Raw genomic sequence first — 12,177 nt, 5'->3', positions numbered from 1 at the left:
TAGACTGTGTCAAGCTCACCCTCAAGCACTGCAATTGAAACCACTCTTCAATCTTTTGGAGATTTTAGCAGCGGACAGAGACACACTTGGCGCTCTACATATAACAGGATGACGTTCAAGAGCGAGCAGCTATGGAGCATCGCAAACTGAGACACCAACAAGCGGCGGTCACTCACCATCCAAACCCAAATCCTGTCTTCTTGTGCTCTGTCTGTGCAAAGCAGTGTAGATCACGCATCGGGCTTCAGTCATCAATGGAGTCACAACATCAATTAAAAAAAAAAATGAAGACGTCGTCATTCACATGGATGGACTACCACACCTAACTAATCTTTATTAATAAAATTATGAATCCGTATTGTCAACCTGACATTTTGATAATTACACATCAAATTACCTTTTTATTCATTGAGCAAGGCCACCCGGCATTGCTCGGGATCGTATAAAATGATGAGAACGTTTTTGAACATGCCTGTTGTTCCTAGGATAGAGGAATTTTTGACGTCTATGTATCATTTGCCATCTTGAGCAAAAGAATATTTTACCTACTCTAGGACGGGTATTACACAACATATGTATGAAATAATTCTACCTTCCCTAGGACAGGAAATTTAGAGCACGTCTATGGAAAAAATTTCCTTACTTAGGGCGGGTAATGTATAAAGTATATTTAAAATAATTTACATAATTTTCTGTATGTCACAGGTAAGAGTTTGTTTTTACATCAGAGTGCTATAGTGAAGAAGAACCTTATTTCTCATTTAAAAGTCATACTACTCGAATGTAATTTTCGGTTTTGATAAATTATGTATGCCACAGAAAAATTTTCTTATGGATACTATACTGTACAAGTACCTTATTTCCTAGGTAGGATACTGTACAAACACCTTTTTTCTAATTAAAAAATGAAAGAACTCGATACTTTAAGTAATTTTCTGTCGTGCTAAATTTTTTGTGCATCTAAAGTAAGAATTTTTTTTTTTCATGTGGGTTCAAGAAGCACCTTATTTCTCATTTAAAAATCATACTCGAATATGTAATGTGGTTTTCAGTTTTAATAACTTAAACGCACGTCTCGGGTAGGATTTTATTTGTTTTTCCATATGAGTACTATACTGCACAAGTACCTTATTTCTTGGGTAGGATAATGTAAAAGTACCTTATTTCTAGTATATAGATGAAACTACTCAATGATTTTACATGATATTCTGTTGTGCTAACTTTTCCGTATGTCATAGGTGAGAGTTTGTTTTTACATTAGAGTGCTATAGTGAAGAAGCACCTTGTTTCTAATATAAATGTCATACTACCTGAATATATTACATGATTTCCAGTTTTGATTACTTTTATGTACGTCACAAGTAGGATTTCCTTTGTTTTTTGTATGGGTACTATACTGTATCTTTTTTCTAATTTAAAAATGAAAGAATTTGATACTTTTATGTAATTTTCTGTTGTGCTAAATATTCTGTACGACAGGGATAAGAATTTGTTTATTTTTTCATCTGGGTGCTATAGTGAAGAAGCACCTTATTTCTCATGTAAGTCATAATACTCAAATATTTAACGTGATTTTCGGTTTTAATAACTTATGTACGTCACAGAAAATATTTTCTTTGTTTTTTCATATGAGTACTATACTGCACTTTTTACTTGGATAGGATTTCTTGTGCACATACGTACATAAAAAAGTGATCATTGTGTGTGATTTTTGGAATATGAGATCTATACAAACATACAATACATAAAATTCATAATGATCAGTTAATTAGTTTATATGTATTGGATTCACTCCTAAATATATAATCATATACACATTCATAATGATCGGTTAATTAGTTTGAGTGAATCCAATACATAGAAATAATCATATACACAATTAAAATTCATAATGATTGATTAATTATTTTAGGACTGAATCCAAGACATAAAAATATATAAACATATACACATAATTAAAATTCATAATGATCGGTTAATTAGTCTAGGAGTGAATCCAATACAAAATGCCATTACTTGATCTATTTACATGATTTTTGGAATATAACAAATAAGCGATATACAATATATCAGATATATTTGGAATATGACATTTTTGTTACGTACATCAGAAACCTATATTTTTTTTAAATAAGTGTTCTTGTGTATTTATTACATAACATTTAAAAATCAAGAATATTGGAATGTAAAAAAAAAAAAAAAAAAAAGAAAAAAAGAAATGGTGGAGGTCGAAACTGATACACTGGTGTTAGTAATCAGTCATGCTATACACTGCAACAAAAGGACAACTATTTTAAGAACGTTATGAAATATCGACATAAGTAGACGTCTTTTACACAATGTATGCATGCGCACAACGACACCATTGTGCTAGGCTCGTCAAGTTTTAATTTCTTTCAAGTTTGAACCCCTTTTTTGAATCCCTTAGCAATTGTTTTAACTGATTAAATACCTCTAATAAAATTCTGCACCAAAAATGCGATCTTTTGAGCTATTGTACGCCGTCCAAAGACCATCCGTCTAGGAGATACAATTTGAAAAACGGAGACACACACATAGACATAGTGAGATTTATATATTAGATTAATGAAATGAGTGTACACCCTGTGTTAAAAAATGACATACTCATGCTGGTCAAAAAAATAGAACATGTGTATAAAACTGTAAAATCATTCCGTTTGGGATAATTTTTGACTTGTACTGGTGAGATATCTTATATGTAAATAACAATTGCAACTATTTTTAATAATTTGAGGAGGTACATATGGCAGACAATGAGTACTTTGTCACATTAGAAAAGTCAACGTTTCAATTTAATAGAGCATTTTGTCGGTGAGTAATCTTAAACTAAAAAAAAAATGCAAATATTGTTTTGTAGAGGCCGAACCAGTTACCCCCCTTAAACATCATGATAGTAGCATGGACTCCTCTTGGAAAGATACCAATGAGGGTGACTTCCCCTGAGTCTGGTTACAAGTTGAAACATTGGAGGCCGCCATTTGCTTTTTGCCAAGTCAGAAAAAAAGAAGCTCTCGCTCTACGCGAGCTTTACATGTTTAAAAAGATTTTGAAAGCGATTTAATAATACTTATGGGTCGCTTTAAAGACATATCGTTGCTTGAGAAGCAGCGTATCTTTGATTTGCGGGCAGAAGGAAAGACGCACATCGAAATCGCAATCAAGGTAGGATGTTCAAGATCGGTGGTGACCAAAGTGCTCTGGAAAGGTGCTGAGGGTGTTTCCAACAGCAATCACAAGAAATGTGGACGAAAGAAAGGCACCACCGAAAGACAAGAGCGGGCACTGGACAAGGTGGCAAAGAAAAGTCGATTCCAATCAACAAGTCACATCACTGAAGCGTGGAAACAGGCTTCTGGTGCTGACGTTTCGAGAAGCACTACCTACTGAAGGCTCCAGCAACTGGGATACCGAAATCGTATAGCTACCACTAAACCGCTCCTTAACAAGAAGCAGATGTTGAAAAGGCTGCAATGGGCAACTGCTCACCAAACCTGGACTGCAGACAAATGGCGGCGTGTGATCTTTTCAGATGAGTCTCGATTTTGTATCTCCTTCGGCGACCAAGGGCCACGTGTTTGGCGACGAACCACGGAACGGTATAACCAAGAATGCGTTAAGAAGTCTGTGAAGTTCCTGCAGTCTTGCATGGTTTGGGGCTGTATGAGTGCTAAAGGTGTTGGTAATTTATGCTTCATCAAAGGAACTGTAAACGCAAAAGTGTACCAATATATACTGGAAGCTAATTTACTGCCAGTGTTGGATAACCAGTTTGACAGCGAGGCTACAGACATCATTTTTCAACATGACTTGGCACCGGCACACTCTGCCAAGACCACGTCTTCCTGACTGCGAGAACGATCAATCCCTGTTCTTGAATGGCCGGCAAACTCGCCAAATTTGAACATTATTGAAGCCTTGTGGGACCAGATGAAGAGGAAGCTCCGAAAAGAAAACCTACTACCCTTGCAGCCATGAAGATTGCAATCCAGAACACATGGAATTCAGTGTCTACACAGGATTGCGAGAATCTTGTTGATTCCATGCCCTGGTGACTTGATCCTGTTATCAAGGCAAAAGGTGTTGCTACTAAATATTGATTAATTTTATTTGTGTTAATAAAAAAACTATTTTGTTTACTTACCTGCATTGTTCTATTATTTTGAAACGCGAAATATTCAAAAACTGACATTGCAATTGATATAAAAAAAAAAATTGTCATAAAACAACTATTTCAGTTAGTTTAGCATGATAGGATGTTTTAGCACCAATTACATCTCACAGATCGTCATCAATAAGAATTTAGCGCCAAAAAACATGATGTTCTATTTTTTTGACCAGCATGAGTATATATCCTTTGCCAGTGTTAGTAATAGTTGGTAAAGTTATATAAAAAAAAAAAGGGGGGGGGAATGTATAAATTGGATATCAAACAGTTGAAGTAACAAGTTCAGTTCACATGGGAAAGCCTAGCATAGGGATAAAGTAGATAAAATTAGTTTGAAAAGCAATTTCTAAAAGCATGTAAAACGGACATTAAACTGAATATGATGATGATGATAATGATGATGCATATATTTTTATTCCAGATACTTCGATAATATTGAGAATCTGTTTGCAGCAGCCCCTAATGATCCTACATCGGATTTTAATGCTCAAATGTAAGTTCTGTGAGCGTTTTTCTTTGAATCGTAACCCAGTCACTAAAATGGCAATCTTTTATTTATTTTTTTATTTATTCTACAGTCTGAGAAGAATTGTTGGAACTTTATTTAAGCATCATAATTATATTTTTTAATTACCCAAGGCGCTTTGTCAAATTTTGTACTATATTATCTAATTATGATATTATTATGTCCAATATTGGAGTTCATAAGTGTTTATAATTATTATAAGGAGTATGTTTTGGAGTTACTAGACTGTCACAAAAAATTTCACCAATGCTTTTAAAATTCATAACATTGATAATCAGAAATTTAGAATTTTGAGCAATCATTTCTGTTGCAATATTGGTGGGCAAGTGACGAGACAAGTAGAGTAGAAATAAATTGGATCAAAATGATTCTTAGGAAATAACATTAAAATGATGTATTGAACCTATTAGCTCGCATGAATACTTTTGCTATAACCAATTGAATGATGCACAAAACAATGGTGGATAGCCTACACTCGGTGCACATCATGAAGGACCAAATTTATTTAAAATGTGATCTTTGGGTATGTTTTCAGTAAAGACCGTTGCATACACTTCCCACATTGGCCTTCAGGCCTTGATAAGTGGTGATTCCCTTGTGAAAAAATATCTAAAAAGGACTCTGACTCGATTCAAATCAAATTTGAAATATTGTGCTACTGCTCATTGTTGTTAAGCACTGGGTGGAAAGAGTGTCTACAAGAAAGTCACGTGACAAACTCAGATGTGGCTGTCTTATGTCCAAACTTCACAAGTTTCAATATCTGACCCTCCAACTTGCCAGATTGCAACTCCATCGACTATTATATATGGAGTGTAGTTGAGAAAGACACTAACCATTCTACCTGTAAAACCAAGGATTAATTCATTGCCAGGATCAAACTAGTGTTTGATTTTAAATGACATTTTGCCTTTTAAATGACACCATGCAAGCTGCATGCTCTTGGTTCCGTTTGCAGCTATAGGTTGTAGTGGAGCCTCAGGATGGTTTCTTTGGGTGAACTCTATTTGGTAAAAGATCCTCCAAGATATCCACTTTGGATTTTGAGAATACATCAGTTATCGATCAAAGTACAACATTTTTCTTTTTTCAAAAGTTTAAATCTGTCTCAAAAACTGTATGATGCCATAATGAAGACAAACTATCTTCACTCATTTGAACATGTTGAAAGAAGCAATGATTGCACAGCAAAAAGAAAGCTGGGCACCTTAAGAAGACCTGAAAAGAAATCATCAGCCAAGATTGTAAACGGTGGCATTTACAATTTCCACAATTGTATAAGGACGGATGGACGGACGGACGGACGGACAGACAGACAGACAGACAGACAGCATCAAACATATTGTTGAAAGAAACCTGGGTGATAAACTTGGATATTGAGTTAATTTAATTTATATACTATACATTGTTTGGGATATCCAGATTTCAGCAATCTGATTAACATATCATAGACTAGGATAAAATCTGCAAACAGATCTGTTAGCTTCATGAGCTGTATTTTGGGGAAAACATTCTCTAAGAGGTACCTTTTTAATTTCTATAAGAATACATTAATTACTGTCCAGGATCTGTTTTTTTAACTTTTCAACACTTATTCATTAGTGAACAATAATTAAAAAAAAAAAATTTACAATCACATAATTATTGACATGCATTAGTACCAATGTTATTTATTTATTCTTTATTGCATGCTATTTCCATTTTTGATCGCTTATTATTCTTAGAGACATTATGGAAAAAATATCTTGCCAAATTGTATCTGTTATAAAACTAGCTTAACTTTTACTTTTTAGGGCAAAATTATCATATGGTCTTCTTTCTGGAGATTATTCAAAGGAACCATCTGGAGATGAAGCAGATGAAGGAGAATATATTGCAGTAAGTTTTTTATTTTTATTTTTCTTGACTCCCCACCCAGATGAGAGAAGGCAGTTTAAGTAAGAAAAAGAAACAACTAAAGACAAATTACTGACTCTCAAGTGCATTTTTTTTTTTTTTTTTTTTTTTTTTTGTGAAAGATAACTTAAAATTTATACTAAGCCCACTATATTAATTTGTGACTTTTTTTTTTTAAGATGAAACTATTTTTTATGTGCATAAATCATCGACCTATCGACCACACCAAAATTGAAAATTACTAACATATTTTGCCATTGTTGAAATTTATAATCTAGCTTGTAACCTGAAACAAAAAAAAACTACTAATGATACAAGATAATGAATAGTGCAATTAGTGTAATTTTGTTTATATTAGGTGGAAGCAAATGTCTACCTAAGAATAATGATTAAATGTTTTATATTTAAAAGGGAAGTAACTGCTGACATATTGTTGTCTTATGTGCATTTTGAAAAGCAGTTATATCCCTTTGTATTCAGCTTAACAACATTCGTATAACCTTTAATAGACATTCTTCCTTGGCCTTGGTGTAATATCTGTTCTGATGTTAAACTTCGCCTTTTCTGTTTTTGGTCAGTGGAGAAATCCTTCGTGACTGAGAAAATTTTAATTTTTGTTCCTATCCAGAGTGCCCCGTTTTGGGAGCTGGATTTTCCCCATATTAAAAGCCTTGTGTCTAACTCTGCCCTCGTAGGGAGGCAAGTAAATAGGAACATTTAATGGACATGTCATTCAGTGACTACAATTACTTACATCCTCAGTACAAAGTAATTCTCTTTCGGTTGTAATAAATATATATATATATATATATATATATATTAGTGATGGGACGATGCCAAAATTTTTCCCGATTCCGATTCCGTTCAAAATTTCCGATTCCGATCCGATTCCCGATTCCGATTCTTGTAAAATTTATACATATTTAATTAGAGATTTTTTTTGTTTGTTTTTTCGTAAATTTTCAAATTATTACATAAACCCCTGGTTAATGTCCGCGTATATTTTATCTCAAATGTTTGCCTTGTAATTGATTAAAAATTGTAACACAACAAAACATTTATTTTGATTTTAAAACAAAGCTATATTGTACCAGTTCGTATTTACTGTATAACATGCTACTTACATGAATAGTGGAAAATATTCGAAGATTGGTAGGCAAAATAAGAAAACGATGTAAGAACAATATATTTAACAACGCCACTTAGCAAAGCCACATCTCATTGTTACGAACGAATTTCTAAATAATAATATTACTATTATGAAAACCATTTTTAACGTGAGATTGCGTGAGCTGTCTGTGCTTTCTCTCGCAGCTAAATCCCTATTCCAAAATGAAATATTACTTTTATAGATTACGTGTTAGAACATTTTTTTTAATTGGCGGAAAGAAAAGCGATCATTTAGAATTTAGAGTGTAAGATCAGTTTCGAATATAAATTTAACGTAAAATGATCATCATTTCTGGCCATCCTAATTCTTTATGGATATTAACTAAAGTGTTTCCCACTAAATTAAGTTCGGTTTGCAACGTTGTAAAACCATGTGTAATCGCTTAAAAAGTAGACACCCTATCCCCAATAAGCGCACATAATTTAAAATTGGTAACACACTACAGCTCATGTTACGTTATATTTATTTGTGAAACTGACCGTCTATTTTAAATTCCTAATCGTTTTATATATATATATATATATATATATATTATAATCATGAGTGTTTATAGGCAATCTTTTTATTTCATTTTTAAATAGTTACGTGTAAAACGGTACGTAGATGTAAATAATGTATTCTCGTGAAATTATCGGTGTTTTTATTCCGTTTTCATTTTTCGCCCATCGCAATTATAACTTTTTGTTGCGAAAAGAAAAGTTCGATTCTCCATTTTATAAAAGACACGGACCCTTCCTACTACTAACCTTCAGTCCGTGATAATACAAAAAAAAAGCGATTATTTGTGCTTTTATGATTTTGCCGATTGGGTTGTGAGTCAATGGTAAAAAAAATTAGTTAACTGCTTTAAAACGATTCGAATGGCTGGGAAACGGGGGATCATTTTATATTAAATTTAGAAATTTAGGAAGGTCGTTTTTTTTTAATCTGGAGAATATCCAGCTCCCCCAAAAGGGGCACTTTTGATAAGAACAAAAAATTACAATTGCCTGAGTTTAGTAGGATTTCTCCTTCATTGAACAGGGAGAAAATAGATGAAATGTAGCATCAGCACAGATACTACACTTTCTTCCTAAGTGATAGTACGTAATACGACTTCCCTCGTGTACTCCGACTCCTATAAGTTTTTTTTATTGCACATCAAAGAAAACTGTTTTTTTTTAAGTTGAATGATAAATCTGTGGTGAAAGATGGAGATCCCTAATGAAATTTCGAGAATATTCTAGAAGTAAATTTGCAGTTTATTTTCAAAGTATCGAAAAAATTGTTTTAAATTAAAGAAATATTTTATCAAGAAAAATAATATCAAGCATTATTACTAATTAAATACAAAGTAGAATATAACGTGGTATTTGTTTATCTTTCATTTATTTTAGTGTTGTGTCGATTAATCGGAATCGGGAATCGGATAAATCGGTAATTTTGGGGGAATCGGTATTGGAATCGGAAAAATTTGTGCCTAATTTCCGATTCCCAAATCGATTCTTTTAATATTTTTAAAAAGTTCATTTTCAATTGTTTGTACCGATTATAAATATTTCTTTCTTTTAAACTATTAGTAAAACTAAAGAAGATCTAAACTTATTTTATATGCGTAAAATAAACAAAACAAAAATTGAAACTTTGCGAAAATTCGCTAGGTAACCTTTAGAAGAATGCAGTTTATTTTCAAAGTAGCGAAAGAATTGTCTAAAATTAAAGAAATATTTTGCCCAGAAAATTAATATCAAACATTATTGCTAATTAAATGAAAAGTAGAATATAAAAGTGTTGGGTTTTGTCGGTATGTTTGCTGCTCCCTCACTCGGCAATCGGTATTGACAAATATAACAAGCCGTGCATGCATGGTCCCCCTCTATGTGAGGAGGGGGGATCGAATAAAGTGATAAAAAAAGTGATACATAACTGATAAAAAAACAATTTTGAGTGAAGAAAAAATTTTCAAAAGTTTTCAGAAAAATGACTAAGTTCAACTTTTGCTCCACACCCAATATTAGCCCTAAAACCACCAGGGCTTGTGACTCTGCTTTTTCCCAGGGTCAGTGATACTTCCATCAGGTGTATATCAGGTATGCCCATGGTTTTGCCAAGTTTCAGAAAAATCTAATGAATGGATGAAAAGTTATTCTGAAAAATATGTCAATTTTGTCTATTTAGAGTCATTTTGAGGTATTTTTTTACCTCTTTTGCCCCCATGGGGGAGCTGATTACTTGTAAAAATGGACAAACGGTTATGTTTCAGGCCTTAAGACATGTAAATTTGAGTTCAGCACCATAAAAAAACATTAAATAGAGATACATAATCACATTTTAGACAAATATGAAAAAAAGAGCCTAAAAAAGGGGTGGTTTTTAGTCCTAAAAGTTCCCGGGGGGCGCAAACCAGAGTTTTGCCAGGGTCAGCGATACTGAATTTACATTTGCAACAATTGCCTTCACATTTTGGACAAGTTTCAGTAAAATCTAATGGACGGGAAAAAAGTTATGGGGCCAAAAGTGTCATTTTTGCCATTTTGGGCATTTTTGACCCCTTTTAAGCCCCTGGGGGAGCAGCGAGAGTTTTCTTTAAAAAAAACTCGATGTTGTGCACATCTACGTATTGGAGTACAACTTGTGGCAAAATTTCAGAAAAAAGTAATGGACGGTTATCCGGGAATCATCCGGAGACGAACGAATGGACGAACGGACGAACGCCACTGAAAACTATAGTCCCTCTCCGATAAATCGGGGGGACCAACAAGGAATGGGCAAAATTGTGAAAAGGCTTGGCCTTTGATTTAATTTGAAATATGCTTCCAGTGTGATTTTCTTTGATTCTGCCGGTATTGTTTATGTTTATACTTAAGGATTGCTACGACGGCGCCAATGCCGTCTGAAGCCGAGGCCTCCGTGAGATATATATATCACGGAGGCCTCGCTGAAGCCCGCCAATCCCACTCAAAAGTTGAGTTGAAAGTATTATGGGGTAATTAACACCTTCGATGCCGTTGGTTTCGACAACAATACTTTTTCACACCCACTTGCCAAATTTCTCAAGGAGTTTAATATGAAAAGATTTCAAACGAATAGAGTTTTATTTTATTTTCCTGGAGCCACATTGTCTGACACCGTCGCATTTTTCTCGGGTTTCGGAAAAGTTAAAAATATACATGAATATCTCACAATGAATTTATCAAAGTCTGGATAAAATAGATAAAGAGAAAACATTTAGAAATTTTTCAGATTGAAAAAGAAATTATATTTACATTTAAAAGTCCCCCCTCATTGAAATTCTACTTTTGGATGATATTTGTAAACCCACTAAAAACCAAATTATTTTTAGATCTAGGATGAAGCTCTAAACTGTCTTCACGTATTAAAAAAGGGTGCTTGTGCAGTTTACACTATGTTAAAAAACGAAAAATAAAAAAATATATATATTCTACGTACTCGTTATGGAATGAAGTTCTCATAAAAAAATCACGTAATTTCATCAAATAGTTTTTATTTTATGCCGTAAAAACGATTTGGGAAATTCGGAATCTTCCTAAAAAAACTGCGATAATTAGTCAAGGGAGCGTAAAACAAAAACTATTTAATGAAATTACGTGATTTTGTTATGAGAACTTCATTCTATAACGAGTACGTAGATCTATAGAGTTTAGTTTTACTAATAGTTTAAAAGAAATAAATATTTATAATCGGTACAAGCAATTGAAAATTAACTTTTGAAAAATATTCAAAGAATCGATTTTGGAATCGGAAATTATACACAAATTTTTCCGATGCCGATTCCGATTCCCCGAAAATTACCGATTTAACCGATTCCCGATTCCGATTCCGATTCATCGGCACAACACTAATATATATATATATATATATAATCTCATAATAAGATTTCTTGTTCCTTAGAAGCGTCGGTTGAGTTTGAATAAAATAAATATGTATTATATACGTTTGAAGCCAAAAACAACGTATTATTACAAAATAAACAAACATTTATTTTGTTTGAAAAATTATGTTGAAATTCGTAAATATATAATACGTATTTATTTTATTCAAACTCAACCGGCGCTTCTAAGGAACAAGAAATCTTAACGTGAATCCCGCGTGACCTAACGCACCATTCCGAGATTTTAAAAAATTACAGTAAAAACAACAAACGGACTTCTACTTTCTGATTATCTGCCCCAGCAACAACATGGCAAAAAGAAAGACATACTGATGATGAGGCTTTGCTTCGAAATATATTCATGAATTTCAACATAATTTTCAAACAAAATAAATGTCTGTTTATTTTGTAATAATGCGTTGTTTTTGGTTTTAAACGTATATAATACGTATTTATTTTTTATCATAATAATAATGTTAATCTATACAGAAGCGTTTTCATTCAAATTTATTCATATTCCTACAAAG

General features: G+C 33.1%; 1 protein-coding gene across 3 annotated transcripts in view; it reads left to right on the top strand.

Moving 5' to 3' along the window:
- The window catches only part of LOC145242383 (ubiquitin carboxyl-terminal hydrolase 5-like), an 86,885-nt gene that overhangs the window by 34,102 nt on the left and 40,606 nt on the right, over positions 1-12,177 (top strand). For all 3 annotated transcript variants that reach the window (XM_080105399.1, XM_080105400.1, XM_080105401.1), the window contains exons 9-10: positions 4,608-4,679; positions 6,506-6,590. In XM_080105399.1, coding sequence (XP_079961525.1) covers positions 4,608-4,679; positions 6,506-6,590 — 157 coding nt within the window. The remainder of the gene's footprint in view (positions 1-4,607; positions 4,680-6,505; positions 6,591-12,177) is intronic.

The sequence above is a fragment of the Euprymna scolopes genome, chromosome 21, assembly GCF_053919585.1.
Source record: "Euprymna scolopes isolate OS-2025 chromosome 21, ASM5391958v1, whole genome shotgun sequence".
NCBI lineage: Eukaryota > Metazoa > Mollusca > Cephalopoda > Sepiida > Sepiolidae > Euprymna > Euprymna scolopes.
This window is presented reverse-complemented; position numbering and strand designations above follow the sequence as displayed.